Source organism: Aulonocara stuartgranti, assembly GCF_965226115.1.
Source record: "Aulonocara stuartgranti genome assembly, chromosome: 3".
Classification (NCBI taxonomy): Eukaryota; Metazoa; Chordata; class Actinopteri; order Cichliformes; family Cichlidae; genus Aulonocara; species Aulonocara stuartgranti.
The window spans coordinates 56800036-56822270 of record NC_138941.1 but is presented as its reverse complement, the minus strand read 5'-3'; the positions used below and the strand labels follow the sequence as shown (position 1 = coordinate 56822270).

Genomic DNA, 22235 nt, shown 5'->3' with positions numbered 1-22235 from the left:
GCAGGTGGAGGATGTTACATCATCACAACATTGTAAACAGTGTTGAATCTTTGCTGCAGCTTTGATCTCACAGAGAAATGATCAAACTCACCTTCTGTATCTAACAGATTATTAGATTGATTAAACAGTCATATTTCCAAGTTAGTCTCTGGATGCTGTGCTACATACTGCTGAATCATTAATGACACGACACGTTGTGTCAACATGACTTTCATGTTTTTCTATTATGAAAGTTCAGAGTCGCTTACTTCACCTGGCAGGTCGGCTTGTTTTTATTTGTTATCAGTGAGACACATTATAATGTCTGAGGCTTCAAACTGAACAGAAAGTGAGACGGAGCAGACTAGTTACAAACTGAGACTCGGAGTTTCTATAGAAATGATCCAAATACAGTAACTTTTGTGATGCGTTAAAGCGCGACCGGCACGCAAACGTCACAGTGAGATTTCCGTTAACGTCGTCAGGTCATGGGACTTCATAACACTCCAGGGCTCAGTTAACCCCACCCAGATTGCAGTAGGCGGAGACTGTTACGTATATAAAAAGGGAGATCCTCACGGCTCATTCATTCAGAGCGAAGCAGGCAGGGACTGATCAGACGACAGATTTCCAAAAAAAAAAAAAACTCGCTTCAGTCAGAAAACGGAACTTTTAATCATCGATCATGTCTCTGAACAACTTCTACTTTAAGGACTCTTCCTTTTTCTCACTCCGGACTTTTCTCCTGTGCTCGGCTTTGTCCGTCTGGACTCCCGTACAAGGTAAGCCGACGTGTCCAGCTTCTAGCTGCGTGTTAGTGCAGATTACAGTGAATTTTAATCACATACTGGCGGATGTGAATAAGCTGAAATGACTGTTATCAGCTGTGCTGTGTTGTCCGTCACTAACAGTGTGACAGCTGTCAGTGAGTTACTTTAAAACCGGAAGAAGCTTAAAACGAGAAGATTGTCAGGCAGGTTCTGACTGTGTGAGGTTTGTTTATAACGGACACGATGGCGGTGATTCACCGAGCAGTCTGTGGGCATGTTAGGTTTATGAGAGCCGTGTGTTTGTCAGAGGAGAGAAAGAGCAGAGTTACAAAACACAACGTCCGGTGAGCCGAAACTAAAACACTGTTTATTGATCCGGAGTGATGCAGATTCAGTCCGCACATGCTGCTGCTGACTACACGTGTTTCCACAAGCTAATGTCTTTTCTATAAAAACACATTAGCTTGACAATCATGACCCCATCAGGAATTACGTCTGACTGCCGACGTGGCTCGTTCGTCCAATCAGGTGTCTGTGCGTGTTTTGTAGTTTACTCTGGATTTGTAGTTTAAAATTTTTAATAAATGAAATTAGTTGGTTATTAAATCTGAACTCGCAGCGAGGTTAAACAGTCAGTCTTAACAAGTAAATAATTAGAAGGGAAACATGAATCAGTGAAAACAGCAGACTGTGTGATGGTTGACTTAAATCAGCGTGTTTACTTTTAGTGTAAAACTTACTGAGGATGAGTCACACGAACTATTATTATGAATAAATACTTGTGTTGTTTCTTAGAACTTGGATGAGCATCAGGCTGATCAATCAGTTTGTGTTGTTAAACTTTAATAAACACGTTATTGCTTGATAAAGTTTTATTATAGTGAAATAAAATGTTCACTTTAAACAGTTTTATTCATTATCAAGAAAAGCATAAAACATAACAAAGCAGAAAGAAAAGAAAAAAACCCCAAAGGGAATATATTAAAGTCATTACATACCTGTACAAATTCACATATGGGGTAAAGAGGAGAGAGAGAAAAAACAACATTTTCACTCAATTAGCCAGAGATTTAGAAAGAGAAAAAGATAAACTCCAAGAGTGAATTGTTGTCCTTTACGCTTACTTCCTATTTAACTGAGAACATCTTAATCGCAACCACCCCCCCTCAGCAGTTGGGACAAATCATTTGGCAAATAAGAAAGCAAAGGGGACCAAACATTGAGAAAGAGACCCTCATTTCCTCCTAAAATAGCAGCAGTTCTTTCGTGAGGAATAACTTTAAATAATTCTCTGTACCACAAAGTCACAGAGGGAGGTTTATCCTTAACCCAATTAATGAGAATACATTTCCTAGCTACCAGCAATAGTTTGTCACATAATTTGCGCTGCAAGTAATTCAATGTTACTTCTTTTGAGGATAGGCCAAGAAGAAAATACCCGGGGTCCCTTTGAATCAGGTTGTTAAAAATATTACTTAGTTCTTGAGAAATGAAGCTCCAAAATCTTTTGATTAATTTACATTCCCAAAAGTAATGAAAAAAAGTGCCAGTTTCTTTTTGACATTTACTACAAAAATGGGAAATATGAGGTGCAATCTTATGCAAGACATTAGGAGCTATATAAAGGCGATGTATGATTTTTGTATTGGGTTTCTTGCAAGTAAAAGTGGAACTACTCATGTTAATGGCTCCTTTCCACTCCTCTTCGGTATATTGATTATTAAGATCTCTCTCCCATTTATGAATAGCGCTCAATCTGTTGCTACTGAGAGTAGATAGGAGAGAGTTAAAGGCTGAGATAAAATGAGTTCTGTCTTTTCGCTTAATAAGAAATGTCTCAATATCATCATATATAACTATTTCTGAAGACTGTGGAATTCTAGAATGAACGAAGTTACGAACCTGGAGAAAGCCAAAAAACTGGTCTCTAGGAATATTAAAATTTGACTGCAATTGCTCAAAGTTCATCAGTGTGATGTTTTGATACAAATCACCAATTACCCTTAATCCCTTTTTCTGCCACTTATCGAACATACTGCGAGACATTCCTGGAACAAAATCTTTGCTTCTCAGTAAAGGAGTCAAGAATGAAGTGCAATCTTCTCTACCCAACCTTTTACACATTTCCCCCCAGACCCTTATTGTATTATAAATGATTGGGTTATTCTTAATCCCCATTTGTAATATTGTTTTTGAAATAAAATGTTAGAAATTCAGGACCACAGACTGTACACACGAGGGTCAGTTAGCCTGTAACAGAACAACAAACAGCACATGTCTGAAATTTTGTTGCGTATATTAAGAAAGACTTACATAACAGCACAGAGGCCAGTGGGGCTGTTCATGATCTCCAGGTCTTTGGTGTGTAACTCGACAGGGGTCTGTGGATGTTCTGTAGGAGTTCAGGAGGTTTAATTTTCCGTCTGTTTCCAGGTGAGGTTCTGGTGATTGGTTCAAATCTTCCAATCATCGCTGCTCCGGGTGATGATGTCATCCTGCCGTGTCACCTGGAGCCCACGTTCGATGTCCAGGGTCTGACGGTGGAGTGGTCCAAACCCGACCTGAAGCCCGACCCGTCGGACCGGCTGAGCCGAGTGGAGTACGTTCACCTGTACAGGGACAGGAAGGAGGTCCCCGACATGAAGATGGCCTCGTACTTCAGGAGGACGGAGCTGTTCATGGACGACATGAAACACGGGAACATTTCACTGAAGATCCTGAACGTGTCGGAGGAAGACAACGGCAGATACAGATGTTTCATCCCCAAGCTGCAGAGCAGAGTGAAAGCTGCTGTTGTTGAACTTGTAGTCGGTGAGAAGATTTGTTGTGGCGATGTTTGTGGTTCCAAACTCAAAGTTGTTTTTTTTTCTCAATACAAACTTTCAGCCTAATTTTAATAACAGATTTTGACTGTTTTGTCTTTTAGATTCAAACTTTGCTAAAACCTCAACGACAGAGACGCCGCTGCAAACTCCAGATCCTCAGGACACGACTCCAACAAATGGTGAGAACACAGTCCAACTCTTCTCTGCATCATCCCTGTTTGGGGTTTTGTGTATTTGTGGTGACCTTCTTGTCTTTTCTACATCAGCAGGTCGATCCAGCGTCGCTGTGGTTCTTCTCATCGCTTTTATATCGGCTGTAGCTGTTGCTGGTCTTATTGTATATTTTTGCTGCCATCATCAGAATCGAACTGTAAGTAAGAAAGAAACAAAGAAACAAACACAAACATGTTGTTGCTTCTTGTACCGTCAGACTGACTCATTATTCTCCTTCTTTCAACAGAAGCATCCAGAGGATGATGAGACAGAAACAGAACCACTACCAGTCTAGCTGCTTGCTCAAAGGAGTGTCGGTGTTAATGGAGCTGAGAGCAGCAGAGATTTATCTGTGCTGGATCTTCATTCAGATTGGGGCCTCGTCCGGTTTATTTATCAAGCTCATTTTCACATAAACAAAGTGACGTACAAGAAAATCCAGAGTGGAAGATCAGAGGATCTAAACAGGAAATATTTCTTACAGACGTCTTCAGTCAGAGTTGCTGCTGTCAGACTCTGGAGTATCTGCTTGGAAACATCAAGCAGTGAAACTGATGGATTTCCTCCTTCAGTACAAAACTGTGAAGTTAAGGCTGGAGAAGAAACACTCCTCTGCCTCACTGTCAGCGTGTTTAATCTAAGTTATTTAGTCTTTACCTCACTGGTTAAGGTGCACTTAAATCTTTTAGTGAGACCTCAAAGTGTCTCTGATGGACAAATTAAAATGAAAATTAAAACTGTTTTGGAAAATCACCAGTAGAGTTTGAAGTACCAGGAACAGGATTCATGGAGCTCACATTAAGCACTCGTGTTTTATGCAAACCTTGTTTGTTAGTTGTCTGTTAACTTTAATGTCTCAGAGAAACGGAAGCTGAACACTTTAAGTAACTGCTGCACTTTATAAACAGAAAAAAAGCTGATTTATACTCTAGATTTTTAAAGCTACAACTAATTTATTACATTTACTGTGAAACTTCCTGCTGGTTGGGATTCGATGTTCAGACTGTAACCTTATAGTCTGATTTGTGACCGTCCTCAGTTTACAGGTGTGAAATGTTTAAACACAAATGTGTTTATTGCTGCTTTTGCTGCCTTTAAGTCAAAGTCAGTGTTTGTGTGATGAAACAAGCTTAAACTTCATCACAAGAATAAAAACATTTAAATACTGAACTGAAAGAGTTTCTTGGATTCTTGGATTTTCAAGCCTCTTCTTGACATTTTGTTACAATTTGTGTGTTTTCTTGTTTTTACGACTAATACCTCGTCCTATTAATTAATTTAATTGTTTTATATAAGTTATTTATTTATTGTCGTCATGTGTCGTTTCCTGTTTGCATTTGATGATGTTTTCAAACAGTTGAACCAAATGAACTGTTTAAAAATGTGACTGTTTTGTTTCATAGAAATTAAAATGATTCACTGAGTTTACTGTTGTTGTTCCATGTTCTTGAATAACATCAGTATTCTGTGAACATGATGACGAAATCAAATAAATGAGCAACAGTTCGTCATCACTGTCTGCTGTCTGTTTCTTCTTCAGCTCTTCATCACACTCACTCTCATTTCACTGATTTGTTTAACAGCACTGCTGAAAACTCATTTGGTGTCTGTTGGTGACTGATCATGTGACTGATCATGTGACTGTGTCTATGTTCTTAACACATTAATCTTCAATGTGAGGCTTTAATTTGAACTATGAAGCACTTTGTAACTCTGGGTTCTCTATAAATCAAGTTATAATTATTCATGAAGGCCATTCAAAGCTCTTCTTCAGATGTTGGCACATATCTGAAAAGTATAAAAAAACTTAGAGGCAGAAGAAATGATCTGTCAACAGCGACGTTCACAAGGCCATTAACAGTGATCCCACTTTGCAAGACTGATAGACAATGTGCTGTATGTTGTAATCATAAAGAGAAGCAGTGTGTCGTGTTAAAGTGTGTTCATTTGTGACTGAGCTGATGAGAGTCACGTTTTACTGAAGTAGAGCTGATAACTGGGTGAGAAATGTAACGTGTGGGATGAAGTGATCTTAATCTTCAAACTTTGCTTTAATCCTGTTTGTGGAAGTTCACAGAGATTGTAAACACTTTGAATAAAACAAACGTGTGAATATTCATGAAAGATCACAAACAACACATGACCTACATGTATGTTTCAGCGAGTACATTTTATTTCTATGATAATTAAGTTAATTATTAGCTTCAGACCTGCAGGTCTTATTATGGCACATTCACTGTCATATCATGTGCTCACAAAAGCAGAGACCTGTGTTTGTATAGCGCTTTACTTGGTCCCTAAGGACCCCAAAGCACTTTACACATTCAGTCATCCACACATTCACACACTGATGATGGCAACATTGTAGCCACAGCCACCCTCGGGCGCACTGACAGAGGCGAGGCTGCCGGACACTGGCACCACCGGGCCCTCTGGAGTAGGCAATGGGTGAAGTGTCTTGCCCAAGGACACAAAGACCGAGACTGAGAGGCGAGGCTCGAACAGGCAACCTTCCGATTACAAGATGACCTGCCAACTCTTGAGTCACGATCGCCCACGTGGGGGCACATTAGGTCAGCCTGAGTGATCTGGGACAGTCACATTCAGTCATGTGATAGCATCACATTTTGGGAATGAGGGGGATTCCCTCCCCTCTGGTCTACATGCCCCTTTCTCCACTCATTTGGTTTCAACCCAGGTGGGAAGACCCCCACATTCCCCACTTTTGATTTTTAGCTCTGCGTCTCAAAACAGCCCACAGCTCAAGCTGCAAAAAAATCCCAGCCTGACTTTCACTTCCAGCACTTACGACCCGTAACAGCAGAGGGCGCTGCTTCAGGGGATGATCAGGATCTTGTTCCATTTCTCCTTTTTATTCACGTTTACCTTTGTAGACTTTTAACAGGAGAAAACATTCTCTAAGTTTCATTCTTTTAGCCTAAAATTTGACAAAAAAGCCCATTAAAAAAGCAAACTATTTAAAGTTTGAGTCTTCTGAGCTGGGTGTTAGATCCAGCATTGTGGGTGAAACCAGGGAAACTAAATGAATCTTGAAAATCTTCTGATTTTATTTGAGTTTTTCAAGTTTACAAAATAGTTTCAGTTAATTTTAAAGTTTAAAACGTTTTGTTATGTTTGGCTTTAGGTTTAGTTTAATCTTCTAGAAGTTTTCTTGTTGTGGGGACGTCCGGACTGTCTGCAGTGAGCTCTGCTCTCAGTACAGCCGCTGTTCAAAGTGTGTATAACACTGTAATGAAGACTGTGTGTGTGTGGGGGGAGCAGAAGTAAAACCAGGTGATAGAAAACACAGAAAAGTGTTAGTTGTGTGTCTGTGGTTTTCATGTTGGGCTTTTTAAAAAAAGTATTTGGCATTTCTGTTCTTGGTTCTTTGCTCCTGGTGAACTTTTCTGTTCCCCTTCTCTTATTAATGATGGGCAACGTGAGGCTCAAAACCGTCTCGCAGTGGCACTATTGACAAATTTGGGCCTTGTAATCGGAAGGTTGCCGGTTCGAGCCCCGGCTTGGACAGTCTTGGTCGTTGTGTCCTTGGGCAAGACACTTCACCCGTTGCCTACTGGTGGTGGTCAGAGGGCCCGGTGGCGCCAGTGTCCGGCAGCCTCGCCTCTGTCAGTGCGCCCCAGGGTGGCTGTGGCTACAATGTAGCTTGCCATCACCAGTGTGTGAATGTGTGCGTGAATGGGTGGATGACTGGATATGTAAAGCGCTTTGGGGTCCTTAGGGACTAGTAAGGCGCTATATAAATACAGGCCAGGCCATCTTGATAATGCTGTTCTGTGACACAGTGAAGCTCTGCAAACTCCAAACAACACAACTTATTATACTACACTATCAATAAAAACACAAGTGGTACACAAATCCCTCAAAAACCGCACAGTCATTCGATAACAACAACAACAATGTTAATAACAAACAAATAAATAAAGCTAAAGAAAAAAAAGAGTTTTAACAGGTGTTTTAGAAATAGCCAATGAGGGCCCGACCTAACCCGCGCAGAGAGATCCTCAGTGTGTTGTTGTGGTTTTAAACGACATTTTCGGTTTAAAGTAGAAAAAGAGAGCAGACCGGAGTCAAAGCCGAACATTTCTGCCTCTTTTACTTTCCCTCTTGAAACCAGGGGCGCTCTCTCTCTCACTCTGTCTCTCGGCTATACGACAGTAGTCATCAATATTTATGTCTTTACACTTTGTGTTTAACTCATTTAAACCCACACAAGTAACAGTAAACAATAGTTTTATGTATGAAATTTTAAAATGTTCCTGAGTGATTTTTAAAGCATTTTTCAGTAAATACTTTAATATTATAATACGGGGAGATTTATGTGTCACCAGAGCTGTTTACTTCCTGGTTGCTCTTTGAGAAAATGGATCTCCGCGTCAAAGCGTCCAAAGAAAAGGTCAGTAAATTACGTTAAAATACACGGATTGCAAATAGTTTTGTTACACGTGACCTTAATGTGTCTGCAGTAATGTTATGGTCATCTGCGATTACTCGAGCGCGTGTTTGCAGCTTGTTCTGACGGTCGCAGAAGTTCGTTCGTTACTCTGTGTTGTTGTAGTGGGGACATCGTGTGTTTGATTCACGGCACAGAAACACAGAGGAACGAGCCCTGGTTTTTATTGTAAATGTATAAAAATCATTTTAATGAGCAGAGCTTTCTTTTTTCTCTGCACACAATACTGACATGTGACACGCTGCGGTTGGAGGAGGTGAGTGAGTGAAACCATGACCCTGCAGATTTTAACCAGAGTTGCTTTTCTATTTTAACGATTAACCATGTTATATTTCTGAGTGAATCGCGATGTTTATCAGCTGCTTTTCCTGAAACACAGTTCTGATCGGACCGAGCCTGAAACAGAATCAGGATATGACGAAACTTTCTTTCTGTCTTTTGTTAATCAAGTCAAACGTTACAACAAAACGTGTCTGTTTGAGTCTTGAACGTTGAATAGAAAAGTGAGTCGATCCCTAAACGTTGATTTTGTTCATCTGAACGTTTTCAGTGTGAGAAACATTTTGTCACTAATCCAAGTGATTTCTTCGTTCCCAGCTGACTGCAGGTTTCTTGTAAACGCTTTATAATGTTGGGGAAACCTGGCACATCAGCCCCCATTACTGGTGGAAATTTCACAGTCTAAGAAGGGCAACCTGCATTCATATCCTCCCTGGTGTATCTGATGTGTTCGTCCAGCTAGTTGCTGTGAATTGTGGTACGTCCTGAGATTTGATTGTCACCCAGGTGTCGTCCACATACCTGAACCAATGACTTGGTGGTGATCCAGGGTAGCACAGCCCTCTGAGATAACAGCAGGGTTACGGTGTGTTCACACCGAACGCGATGGACGCGAATAAAACGCCCCAAACGCCCCTAATTTGACGCGTGTACATTCGCGTCTCAACGCGTGTCCAAGAAAAATCCATCGCGCGTCAAAATATGATATTTTGACGCGCGTGACGCGCGTGAACCGGAAATGTGGGAGGAATGTGGGAGGGAGTTGTGCCAGACCTGGTTTTGCAAGATGGCAGCTATCGAGCTAGCGCTTCAAGAGAGAGTCTCCCTTCTCTATGTACTGTGGAGAGCAGAGCAGCAGCGTAAAAGACGTCCTCGCCGTACCTGGGTCCATCAAGTCCTCCAGGCGCGTGAGCAGTTTGGTGAGTTTCACCATTTGCTCCAGGAGCTGCGCCTGGATGACGGCAGATTCCAGCGATATCATCGTCTGTCACCCGGCCAGTTTGAGGACCTGCTTTCCCGCGTCGGTCCCAGAATCGCCCGCCTAGACACCAATTACAGGCGCTCAATCCCACCTGCAGAGCGCCTGTCCGTCTGCCTGAGGTTAGTAAAAGTGGTCAATACGGTAGTCCTTTATTGATACCTGTGCTAATATATGCTAAACCATCCATTTATACACTGCTAACATGGATGTGCTATGCTAACAGTGAATGCTGTCGGCGTTTACTGATGGCATAGCACATCCATGTTAGCAGTACACTGCTAACATGGATGTGCTATAACAGTGAATGCTGTCGGCGTGTATAAACTATCGTTTATACACTGCTAACATGGATGTGCTATGCTAACAGTGAATGCTGTCGGCGTTTACTGATGGCATAGCACATCTACACTGCTAACATGGATGTGCTATAACAGTGAATGCTGTCGGCGTGTATAAACTATCGTTTATACACTGCTAACATGGATGTGCTATGCTAACAGTGAATGCTGTCGGCGTTTACTGATGGCATAGCACATCCATGTTAGCAGTGTATCGTGTATACACTGCTAACATGGATGTGCTATAACAGTGAATGCTGTCGGCGTGTATAAACTATCGTTTATACACTGCTAACATGGATGTGCTATGCTAACAGTGAATGCTGTCGGCGTTTACTGATGGCATAGCACATCCATGTTAGCAGTGTATCGTGTATACACTGCTAACATGGATGTGCTATGCTAACAGTGAATGCTCTCGGTGTTTACCGATAGCAAACTGGTACTGTTTATAATATTTCTAGTGATACTCAGATGGTCTCATCAAGTCCCGATTTAATTCGATTTATGCTGTTATCAGTGGTTGAATGATAGCATGGCTGTGGTGTCATAGGTATGCTCTCGGTGTTTGCTGATATCAAACTGGTATTAGGACCACTGTGGGTTAATCTTTGTAGTGATACACACTCCTTTTGTTTATTTATACCTGGTTTAATTTCTGGGATAGTTGAATATTTGTATATAATCACTGCAGACTGTTTTAGATTATATCAAATATATATCATGTAATTATCCTTATAATTACAAAATGTTTTATGTAAGATTTATGTTTTGGAATTTGTAATTTTGGAATTTCAATAATGTATTTTGTAACTGCAGTACACATAATACACATTTTAAACAATTTTGTCCAGGTTCCTTGCCACCGGGGACTCCTTCAGGACCATCGCGTTCAGTTTTCGAGTCGGTGTGTCCACGGTGAGCCAGATCATCCCCCAGGTAGCGACGGCCATCTGGGACTGTCTAGTGGACGATTTCATGGCTGTGCCTTCAACTGAAGACTGGCGGTCCATCGCAGAGGGATTCCAGGAGCGCTGGAACTTCCCCCTCTGTTGTGGAGCTCTGGATGGGAAGCACGTCCAGACGAAGGCACCCCCCAACTCAGGATCCATGTTCCACAACTACAAGGGAACTTTCTCCATTGTTCTCCTTGCGGTTGTGGATGCAGAGCATCGCTTCCGTGTCATTGATGTTGGGGGGTACGGGAGGACCAGCGACGGTGGTATTCTGGCCAACTCCACCTTTGGTCAGGCTCTTCGGGCTGGGACTCTCCATCTGCCTCCTGACCAGCCTCTACCTGGTGGAGAACACCGTGGAGCCCAGCCCCATGTCTTTGTGGCTGATGAAGCGTTCCCGCTGCGGCGTGAGCTCATGAGACCTTTCCCTGGACGCCTCCTCCCTTTAGAGAAGAGGATCTTTAACTATCGCCTTTCCAGGGCCAGGATGATAGTGGAGAGTGCCTTCGGTATCCTCTCCTCACAGTGGAGGTTGTATCGGCGTGCCATGGAGCTCCGTCCTGAAATTGCGGAGAAGTGTGTGAAGGCAACGTGTGTTCTCCACAATTTTCTGCGCTGTGTGGACGAGAGAGGGGCACCTGCTGTGAGGGGTGTGGCACCTGCTGTGGTGGAGCCGTTGCAAGGCCTGGGTCGTGTAGCAGCAAACAACTCCTCCAGAGAGGCTGTCCTGGTGAGGGAGAAGTTCATGGCCCACTTCTCGGCAGAGGGAGCTGTGTCTTGGCAACCAAAGGAGTAGCCTGTTTGAAGTCTGAGTGACTTCCCCACAACGGCTCTTTTAAGAGCCACCCACAAACCTCTAAAGAGTGTTCCTGTCTTTTTAAAATTTTCTTAATAAATGGATCTCTACTCCAAAATAACCTAACCTCTCTTTATTCTCTTAAGTAACTTGTCTTCACTATGTTCCTATAACCAGTGTGATGCAAAAGTTTGAGCAACCTTATTAATAGTCATTATTTTCCTGTATGAATCGGTTACAGTAAAAAATGTCAATTACATATATCATATAGGAGACACACACATTGATATACACTAAATATTTATGTTATTTCTCTTTTTATGTGTTGCCAATATATGCACCTGCTTTATTTAGTGTAAAGTTATTGCACACTTTCTGTAAATCCAGTGAACTGCATTTCACTTCTCAAATATCACTGTGTGTGTCTCCTATATGATGTATTTAACTGACAATTTAAATTGTGACAAATAACGATTTGTACAGGACAATGATGGCTATTAACAAGGTTGCCCAAACTTTTGCATCCCACTGTATCAGTATATTTTGTCATTAGTATAATATGAAATAAATTCTACTTGTGTCAAGTCGGGTGCCAATATTTGCTGTGTAGTAGAACAGAGACATTTGTCATTATAAATGTTTATTTGATAAAATATATAAATTCAGTAATAAAAAGATTCAACATAAATATATGAAATTTAACTATTTACAGAGAGACAGGAATAAAAAGGACCCAGCTTGGAGTGGAAGAGCCTCAGGGGAGAAGGAGGAGAAGAATAAGAACATTGTTTCTGCCCTGGAGAGCTGCTGCCTCATCAGAAAACTACTGATCATTAGGGTCCAATGTTTCCAAATTTAGCACAGCTGTGCTGTTGTCAAAAACTAATTTATGAATTTGGAATTTCACGAATTCTCGTGTCTGAGGCGGCATGCTCTCCAGAGCAGGAACAAGGCCGAGGAGGAAATACTCTGTTGCAGACGGGCGTGGCCTCTTTAGGGACTCCAGGATAGCCAGCTCCACCGCCGATGGACCATCCTGGGACCCTTCCCTCGACCGCCTTCGAGCTCTCCTCCTCTGTGGGCCTGTAAAAAACAGAACAAAACACCACAAAGAAATGAGAAGGCTGCTACTAGATTGTCATTTTCAAAATTGAAAAAAAAACAGGATATGAACAGATTGGTTGTAGATATTTAGTAAAGGTGATCACAAGGGAATCCAAGCAAGTAAAAAGCTATCAGTGCTTGATGTTCATACCTGTGGGTGCAGCAGCAGGAGTGGAGGGACCAGGGACTGGGGAGTCAGGAGAAGCAACAGGGGAGGACTCTGCTGCATGATAACTTGACTCTATCAAGACAATATTAAATGTTAACAGGTTGAAGACAATAGTCATAGAGAATATTATATTATTATATACTTATTATTATATACAGTGGTCTCCCATTTATTGCAGCACATGAACAGTAGTCACAGTTCTCACAAGTTGATTCTCAAAGTGCAAACCTTTGTCGATTTTAAAACGTAAAAGTATTATGCAGCGCTTTTTCTCCGTCTGCGGCGCCACTTTCGTGCGCCTTTTTCGCTCCCGGTGCAGGTGTCTATTTCCGAATGAGGGTCATAGTTATGAGTGTTTTTGTGCTGTTTTTTTCTATTTGAAGTGATGGTTATCAAAACCAAACATGATAAGTTTGGCAAGCGCAGGAGACACGACACGGAGGAGATTTGTCATTTGGGCTGCAGAATGCAATGCGCATCGTTGAAAGCTGTACGGTGCAATAAAAAAAATCAGCGAAAAGGCGAGGCAGTGACGGATGAACAGCGGGACTACTTTATACTGTTTATTAATAAACAAAATATATTCCTGTATGACAACACGCATAAATTAACTGCCTACATTAATTAATTGTAAACATACCTTCTGACTGACACTCCCCTGCTGCCTCTTCGGGCTGTCCCTGGTCCTCGGGGGAGAAGTTCTCCACGGTCCGCACCATATTACCGCTGGTCTCCCGCGGGGTGAGGAAGGGGTCCAGAAACCCCATGACCGCGAAGAACTTCCATCTCCTCCCCGATCCTGCTGCAGACCCACTCCTCTTCTCCTTCTCTGACCTCTTCTCCTTATTATATGTGTCCCTGAGGCTCTTCCACTTTCTCCTGCAGATGTCCTCTGAATAAACGCATTATCTGGTTAGCGGAAAGGTATTTGTACAACAGTGGGAAAATCGCGGGACAGTAGGCGCGCTTGCTAGCTTTTGCACGGCTTCATCGGGTCAGTCTGAAAATTAAAAAGAAGAAGGAATGAACTTACCAGGTTGCCCGATCTCCTCACTTATGTGTCTCCAAGCTAGGTCCTTTTTATTCCTGTCTCGGTAGAAATAGGAGCTGGCATCATATAGCTCGGGGTGGTTAGCCACGGCGCTGATCAGCTTTTCCTCCATACTGAATGAAGAATGAAGGGCTTTGGCTGGATCTGCCCCTTTGACCTAGGTAACAGCCACGTCACCAGGCTCCTGATTGGTTGTCGCGGCGCGATTTGACGCTGGAGTTCAGATTTTTCCAACTCGAGCGGTAGACGCGAAACGCGCGTATGCACAAAGTGCAACACAAAAACTCACGCGCGTGGTTTTATTCGCGCGTCAAACGCGCCTGACGCGCTACACTGACGCGCGTTTCGCGCGTCAAACGCGCCTGACGCGCTACACTGACGCGCGTTTCACGCGTTTTGGCGTTTTCGCGACGCAAATCTGCTTCCGAATTTTCGCGGGACCCGCAATCGCGCGTCATCGCGCCTTTCCATTGACTTTACATGTAAACCTGACGCTCTATTCGCGTCCATCGCGTTCGGTGTGAACACACCGTTAGAGAGTCAGTGTCTGTGCCAATAACAATCCAAATAAAGTCATTGATGGGACTGAGACTGTCTTCCTGTGATAGTGAGAGTGAAAGTATGAAGAGCAAACACTGCCCTGAAACTCCCGTTACATCACCAGGTAACTCCTATTTATAAACAATGATGATGTCATCAAGGAAATAAGGAAAGCCTGCGATCAAAGAGAGAACTGTGAGTATCTGAGTGAGTTTTTATGTTCTTACCTCTGAAAGTACGAGGTTTCACTTCCTGTGTGACGGTAATGTCAGTGTACGAGACAGCAGGGTTCACTTTATCTGCAATACAGAACAGTTCACGTGTTACACAACAGCTGGACCTATCTGTGTAAATTCACATAAGTGTGTTTCAGTAATAAGTCAGAAGGAATCATGAAAGTGCTGCTGGAAGTAAAGCAAACAATGAATCTGGGTCACAGATCTCGAAAACCAACACCCATCATAAAAGTGTTATCTGTGTTTGTTTACATGGTTCTCCCAGCAGAAGAAACAACTGACACTCCCAGTGACAGATCCACTGAGAGCTATCGCCTGACCTGAGATCATGAGTTCATGACCAGTTCCAGACTGAACTGTTTTTCTGGGTCGTTGCTTTACAGCAAAGTGCGAGGTTTCACTTCCTGTGTGGCGGTAACGGGACATTACCGCCACACAGGAAGTGAAACAGTTCAGTCTGGAACTGGTCATGAAGTCATGATCTCAGGTCAGGTAATGGTCCCCACCCAGTCATAAAACCTAAACATCCACATTCTTTCTATCTCTCAGTGAGTCTAAGTTACAACCTCGGCTCCCTGTTTTTCTGCTCCTGGCTAATGTGAGGGAGACGCTTCTACAATCAGAAAAGCAAGGCCATGATTCCCTGCAAACAGTATTCTCTTTATAAATCAGCAGTATGATGTAATAATGTAATAATAATAATAATAATGTACAAATCAGGTGAATAAATCTAACAATCTTCACCTTCTTCTAAATCAGGAGTATAATGCAACTTAAACTACATAATGATTTCACAATCTTTAATCAGCCGTATAATGATTCAACAATTCTTTGATTAGAGGTATGATGTAACGTACGACAGTGTAATAATCTCACAGTATTGATCCAGGTGTTGTTGTCATGTTTTTATGTGCCAGTGTTTTTCATTTTTGATTATTTAAAAATGGAGATGCCATTTCTAGTTACAGCAGGTTTGTTGTCAGTGAAGATGTTCACTTTCCTTTAAAACACTCCAGTTTAAGAACAGAGAGCCGAGGTCAGCAAACAAAATGTGAAAATGAGCAATGCATGACCTATGACCTTTCCTGGATATTCAAATTCCAAGTTCCTCTGTGTTCTCCATATGAGGTGGCTGTAGAGCAGGTCCTCTACCAAAATGAAAGGGTGGTGATTTGATCCTTGGCTCCTTAAATCTGCATGCCAAATATCCTTGAGCAAAACACTAACCCTGATGCAGCCATCAGAGGGAGAATGTTAGATAGAAGGATAGAAAGAGGCCATTATTATTGGTGCTGTGGATTGTAAAGAACAATGTGGATTAGACAATCCCTTTAACACTGGTATCAAAAGTGAAATCAAATAATCAATCGGATATTATGCAAATATATAAATAAAATATAAATACCTGTTTTGAATGGCAGAGAGATGTGAGAAAGTAAGAAAGACAGAGACAGGTGGGTGAGCTCCATTCACTCTCATCAGCAGAGAGAGAGCGAGCTGCACACTGTGCTGTAAACTCTTTAAAATACCTCAATAAAAGCCTCCTCTGTGCCAACAAGGAGAAACTGAAACCGGAGCAGTTTCCAGCTCTGTCTGCTCGTTTGTTCCACTTTCAGCAGAAAACTTTATTTGCTGCAAAAAGTGACGTCATCCTCACTTTAGCCCATTACTCACATACTGAGCTGCCATAAAGAATCATTTATACTGCTAAAATAAATGTCCTAAATATCCTGCAAGACACTAACCCTGATGCATCCATCAGAGTGAGAATGTTAGAAAGATAAAACCACTCGAGTATAGAAGAAGTTTATGTGTGACTGGATGAATGTTGTATAAAGTGCTCTGAGTCTCCAGGAGTCTGTTAAATAAGAATCAGTCCACTGATGAAACAGATCCATTGTTGGAAACATGCTGAACATTACGACTGATTCTTCTCAAACTGATCGTCATCCTCACTTTAGCCCAGTACTCACACACTGATCCGGCATAAAGATTATATTTATACCTCATGGCAAATACGCTTTTTTCCCCCTTTTTTATTCCCTCTGACTTCTGCTACAAATATCTCATAAACAGGAGGCAGGTTCACCGGCTCAGTTACACCGCTCCGTAGGCGGAGACTTAGAGTTATTTTTAAACAGCGAGTGAGCCTCGCAACTCATTCATTCAATTCGCTCGAAGCAGGCAGGGACTGATCGGACTGCAGCTTTCCAAAAAACGCGCTTCAGTCAGAAAACGGAACTTTTAATCATCGATCATGTCTCTGAACAACTTCTACTTTAAGGACTCTAACTTTTTCTCACTCTGGACTTTTCTCCTGTGCTCGGCTTTGTCCGTCTGGACTCCTGTACAAGGTAAGCCGACGTGTCCAGCTTTAGCTGCGTGTTAGTGCAGATTACAGTGAATTTTAATGAAAAACTGGCGGATGTGAATAAGCTGAAATGACTGTTATCAGCTGTGCTGTGTTGTCCGTCACTAACAGTGTGACAGCTGTCAGTGAGTTACTTTAAAACCGGAAGAAGCTTAAAACAAGAAGATTGTCAGAACCTGCCTGACAGTGTGAGGTTTGTTTATAACGGACACGATGGCGGTGATTCACCGAGCAGGTCTACGACGCGGTTATAAGTCGTGTGTTTGTCAGAGGAGAGAAAGACAGTTACTACAGCTCACCGAATGTTGTGTTTTTGTAAAGTGATTGCTTTACTAAACGTACAAGCTTTTAACTGATAATTAGGCATTGGCAGTGACGATCACAGCGACCCTAGGTCGATCTGATCTCAAAGACAAGAAGGTCACCACAAATACACAAAACCCCAAACAGGGATGATGCAGAGAAGAGTTGGACTGTTTTCTCACCATTTGTTGGAGTCGTGTCCTGAGGATCTGGAGTTTGCAGCGGCGTCTCTGTTGTTGAGGTTTTAGCAAAGTTTGAATCTAAAAGACAAAACAGTCAAAATCTGTTATTAAAATTAGGCTGAAAGTTTGTATTGGGGACAAAAACAACTTTGAGTTTGGAACCACAAACATCAACAAAACAAATCTTCTCACCGACTATGTTGACATAAGAAGAGAAAATGCTCAATTATGGAGACAGGCAAATGGTTCATTTATGTTTGATGTGTGGTTTCCATTTGTGTGGCTGTTAATAAAGTTAGCGCGCTCTAGGGGGCGTATGCGTTCATCAAAATGGCCGAAGGCTGATGTGTGTTTATTCCTCCCTAAATATCGTCGGTGAAGTTTGCCATACACGTCAGATTTTCCTGCGCATTTTCATACCTCTGCAGACTACAAGTTCAACAACAGCAGCTTTCATTCTGCTCTGCAGCTTGGGGATGAAACATCTGTATCTGCCGTTGTCTTCCTCCGACACGTTCAGGATCTTCAGTGAAATGTTCCCGTGTTTCATGTCGTCCATGAACAGCTCCGTCCTCCTGAAGTACGAGGCCATCTTCATGTCGGGGACCTGTTTTTATTTTATTTTGTTTATTTTTTTTTATCCCAAAAATAGTCAAATATACAGTTAAATAAAAGTGTAATGTAATTTGAAGCATGTCTGTGTCTTGAAACGTAACAGTTTTTGTTTATTTATTTTTTCCGTCTGCAGCCTGAATGTGAAAATGAGGAAGAAGCAGCTTTTGATCTTCACAGACTGTTAACAAGATGTGATCATGGATTTCATGCCTTTCTTCGTGGTCCCACTATCGACTCTCATCCTCCACTTGGGTTCAGTTAAAGGTAAATATGGTTTTCGGAAGGAAAAACTCCATTTTAACAGGTAGAAACTCCTTCAGGAGAGCAGCGATCAGCAAACAAAATGCAGAGACAAGCAATGGAAAATTATGAAACTTAGCTGGATATTAAAATTCCAAGTTCCTCTGTGCTCTCCAGGTGGGCTGCTCAGGAGGTAGAGCAGGTCCTCGATCAATCGGAAGTAGAATCTGCAAAATATGCCAGATATTCTTGGACACGATATTAACCTTGAGTTGCTCTCCGATGCATCCATCAAAGTGTGAATGTTCGAGTACAAAAGTGCTGTATAAGAAGTAAATGCAAATCCAATGTTAAAACCTATGATTTATGGTTTGGAGATGGTGTTGCTGACAAGAAACAGGAGGCAGAGCTGAAGAAGCTCAGATTTTCATTTGATGTGATCAGAATGGAAAGATCAGAAATGAGTCTGAGGGACGGCTCAGGTTTGAAGATGCAGTTAGAGAGGCAAACCTGAGATGGTTTAGACGTGTGCAGAGGAGAGACAGTGGATCACTGGATGTTGTAAGATGTTGCTGCCAAGCAGGAGGATGTATTTAGTGCGTTGGACACAAAATGTTGGAAATTTCTGATGTTGTATAAAGTTGTGAGTGTGTCTGCTCCTCTCTGTCTCCTCAACAGGATCATTTGTAGTGGATGTGACACAGAGCTCCTATCAGGCAGAGGAGAACCACAACATCACACTGGAGTGGACGTTCACCACCAAACCAGACACGTCCATCTCAGCACTGAAGGTCTTCTGTATCCTGAATAATGGCCATAAATACTGGACTTTTTATCATCTTTATTATGGTGTCGAGTTCTCAGAGGATCAGGACAAAAAGTTTTCAGGACGAGTCCAGAGTGACAAAGACGCCCTCAGAGAAGGACGAATCAGACTCCAGCTGTCCAGACTCAGGACTGAGGACTCGGGTCTGTACCTGTGTGAGGTGGACACAGGTTATGGCCGCGGCTACAACAGCTGCAGAGTCACCGTCTCTGGTAAGACGATTCATTTATACACATGTGATCACTGTGATCTTAGTCTGGAACCTGAGATAAGAATATATTTATAAATCTAACATTGTGTCAAACACTTGCCTTCTTTTTGTTAACAATCTAACAAAAAGAAGAGTTTTGTCTCTTTGATAGTTTCCACAGCTGTACTGAGGGTTAAATTTCTTTGCACCCACATATTGTGTTCAGATGTTTACATCCACTCATCTTCATGTGCTTGAATGCGATGGTAATTTGGGGCATTTAATGGTTTCTTTCAACTCTACAGTGTTTGTCTTTGATGATTAAACAATAGTTGGGCACAAGTTTGAGTTTATTTGGATCTTCAGTAAACAAACTGTACAAAGACTCAAAGATCTGTTTGATCTGTAAGAAAAAGAGCAGCGTGTTGTTGTGTGACTGCAAGTTTGTGCCATCACTGTGTGAACTGCTTACAATGTGACGATAATTTAAAAATAAATTCATGTTGTCCTGTTAACCTTTTTATTGACTTTAAATGACATTCAGTTTATTTAAAGACATTTCACCACTCTGTTTCTTACGTCTTATATTTTTATCAACTGATTATGTCTCGACTGATTTTTGTGGTTTTCTAGATCCAAACTTTGCTAAAACCTCGACGATAGAGACGTCGCTTCAAACTCCAGATCATCAGGACACGACTCCAGCAAATGGTGAGAAAACAGTCCAACTTTACTCTGCATCATTCCTGTTTGGGTTTTTGTGGTGACCTTGTTGTTTTTGTTTTTCTATTTCCGCAGGTCGATCCAGGGTTCCTGTGGTCGTCACTGTCATCGCTTTTATAATCGTTATAGCTGTTGCTGGTCTTGCTGTACATTTTTCCTGCCAACATCAGAATCGAACTGTAAGAAAGAAAGAAACAAACATGTTGTTGCTTCTTGTGCCGTCAGACTGACTCATTATGCTCCTTCTTTCAACAGAAGCATCCAGAGGATGATGAGACACAAAAACAACCACTACCTGTCTAGCTGCCTTGCTCAAAGGAACATTGGTGTTAATGAAACTGGGGGTTTTTTCTTTTATCTTTGCTGGATCTTCAGTCAGGTTGGGAGTTCAAACCTGCAACCACAGGGAGACAGTCAGGCCCAGCTGAGATCATCATATTGACTCTTCTAAAATTTAATCTACACTAAAACTTTGCAGCTCTGAGATGCAGCTGAACCCTCCAAACTGCAACAGCACAAGAATCGGTGAGAAACCAGTCCAACTTGTCTCTGCATCGTTTATGTTTGTATGAGTTTTTGTGGTAATCTTGGGTTGTGTGTGTGTGTGTGTGTGTGTGTGTGTGTGTGTGGGTTTTATTTTATTTTTTTAAATTTTACATCAGCAGGTCTGTCCAGGGTCAACCTGTTCCTGATAATTTCCACCTCGGTTGTCGCTGCTCTTGCTGCATATTTTTCTCAACGCCTTCATCAGGAACTCAAAGCAAGTCTGACGCAGACAAACACGGACATGTTGTGCTGTCAGACTGATTTATTGTTTTGTTCGTCTTTGATGTGTGAAGTTGCCTTTTTTTGCTTTTGCTCGTCTGTATAAACTTTGTTGTGCCATCAGTGATCTCATTACATAACTTGTGTTTTATTACTATTGTATTTTATTCATTTATTGTTTTTATTTATTTTCTGTTTCTTTTGCAGTCAAACTCTTTTTGTTGTGGCACTGAATGAAAGTTCTGTGTTTGAATTTTTTGAACATGTGTTGTGTTTCAGGGATATTTAAATGCACTACAGGCGTATTCAGCTGAAGTAATATGCATATGGATATTCATTTTAATACAATAAGAGAGCTCATCTTACTGTTGTTTCTTTCCCCAAAATGTTCTTTACTAAACAGTAAATGGTCAGCATGATGGTCCATGTGTGTTAGTGGTTAGTACTGTTGCCTCACAGCAAAAAGGTTGCTGGTTGAGAAACGTGCTTCTTGAGTTCATTAGTTATTCTAAATTGTGAGGAAACTAAAGTGCTCAGATTAAAGTGTTGCATGAAGACAAAATCTGATTTGTGGTTAGAAACACTTTGAGTGGGCAGTAAGACTGAAATCAAAGCTCATGTGATCCACCTGAGCTGCCACTTTTGTTTTGTGTTCTAACTGTTAATGCTTAATTAATACTGATTATTATGAATGATAGTTATAAGACAGCAGTGAAGACAGAGTTTAACTGCTGTAATGGTTTTACATGGTCATAGAATAAATTATAAGTGAATGTTTTTCACATTTGATCAAATATATTTAAATCATCATAGGGCTATGTTATGTACGCCACAGGTAGGCTGCATGTTTGTCCTGCGATTCTTTCTTTTTTGGGACATTTGAGTTGTATAGTGACACATTTGTGGTCCCAGTGTGGTCGTCTTATTCCTTTTTGACTCCAGAAAGATTAGACTGGAAGAGAGCACAGATCTACTAAGACCAGAGGAACGAGCTCTGTCGCTGTTTGTTCAGCGTTTACTTTCCTTGCTGAATAAGGAAGGCGTTCCCTCTGATTGCTCATGAAAAGGAATGAACTAGTCTCATAAAGAACTCCTATTGTTTCAGAACCTACGGCACAATAGTGTCTCCAAGTGAAGAATGCAGATAGTTATTGCGTGACACAGTTTGTTCATGACTTTTGAACTAGACTCTCCAGCAATAAACCTGCTGTGTTATATTTAGGCTCAGATAATATTTAAAGGCGCTGCTTGAATGTGCCAAAGTGTGATTCTGAATCTTCTCTGCTGAGCTCTGAAACAGACGTTGCAGGA

General features: G+C 41.7%; 4 protein-coding genes across 12 annotated transcripts in view; 3 read left to right on the top strand and 1 right to left on the bottom strand.

Annotated features, from left to right (window-relative positions):
• Positions 1 to 21706, top strand: part of LOC309701865 (uncharacterized protein) — a 51930-nt gene extending 30224 nt beyond the window's left edge. The window contains exons 1-8 of one of the 9 annotated variants that reach the window (XR_014275271.1): positions 16952 to 17063; positions 18035 to 18145; positions 18314 to 18444; positions 19099 to 19458; positions 20070 to 20147; positions 20235 to 20338; positions 20535 to 20684; positions 20822 to 21706. Coding sequence is in view for 1 of the 9 variants with exons in the window: in XM_082526178.1 (XP_082382304.1) it covers positions 18378 to 18444; positions 19099 to 19458; positions 20070 to 20147; positions 20235 to 20338; positions 20415 to 20462 (657 nt within the window). In the remaining 8 variants the exon portion in view is untranslated. The other 8 variants (XR_014275272.1, XR_014275273.1, XR_014275274.1 and 5 more) reach the window with 8 other exon arrangements.
• Positions 381 to 5298, top strand: LOC309698899 (myelin-oligodendrocyte glycoprotein-like). Its single transcript, XM_082521649.1, has 5 exons — positions 381 to 761; positions 3183 to 3560; positions 3676 to 3753; positions 3841 to 3944; positions 4035 to 5298. The coding sequence occupies exons 1-5, from the start codon at positions 665 to 667 to the stop codon at positions 4080 to 4082; spliced, it is 705 nt and encodes a 234-aa protein (XP_082377775.1). The 5' UTR covers positions 381 to 664; the 3' UTR covers positions 4083 to 5298.
• Positions 9118 to 11609, top strand: LOC309703309 (uncharacterized protein; the record flags this gene model as incomplete). The annotated part of the gene is made up of 2 exons (XM_082528094.1): positions 9118 to 9638; positions 10712 to 11609. The coding sequence occupies exons 1-2, from the start codon at positions 9277 to 9279 to the stop codon at positions 11607 to 11609; spliced, it is 1260 nt and encodes a 419-aa protein (XP_082384220.1). The 5' UTR covers positions 9118 to 9276.
• On the bottom strand, positions 12422 to 14473 carry LOC309703310 (uncharacterized protein). The gene is made up of 4 exons (XM_082528095.1): positions 13916 to 14473; positions 13523 to 13774; positions 12865 to 12954; positions 12422 to 12692 (listed from the first exon to the last, which is right to left on the bottom strand). The coding sequence occupies exons 1-4, from the start codon at positions 14043 to 14045 to the stop codon at positions 12433 to 12435; spliced, it is 732 nt and encodes a 243-aa protein (XP_082384221.1). The 5' UTR covers positions 14046 to 14473; the 3' UTR covers positions 12422 to 12432.
• Positions 21707 to 22235: the final 529 nt, after the last annotated feature.

Bases quoted from the DNA above. Each gene is read 5' to 3' on its own strand.
- LOC309698899 (XM_082521649.1), top strand. From the start codon at position 665: ATGTCTCTGAACAACTTCTACTTTAAGGACTCTTCCTTTTTCTCACTC. The intron at 762-3,182 runs GTAAGCCGACGT...GTCTGTTTCCAG, and splicing joins CGTCTGGACTCCCGTACAAG to GTGAGGTTCTGGTGATTGGT. The intron at 3,561-3,675 runs GTGAGAAGATTT...TTTGTCTTTTAG, and splicing joins TGTTGTTGAACTTGTAGTCG to ATTCAAACTTTGCTAAAACC.
- LOC309703310 (XM_082528095.1), bottom strand. From the start codon at position 14,045: ATGGAGGAAAAGCTGATCAGCGCCGTGGCTAACCACCCCGAGCTATAT. The intron at 13,775-13,915 runs GTAAGTTCATTC...GCGTTTATTCAG, and splicing joins TGAGGAGATCGGGCAACCTG to AGGACATCTGCAGGAGAAAG. The intron at 12,693-12,864 runs GTATGAACATCA...TGTTTTTTACAG, and splicing joins TCCTGCTGCTGCACCCACAG to GCCCACAGAGGAGGAGAGCT.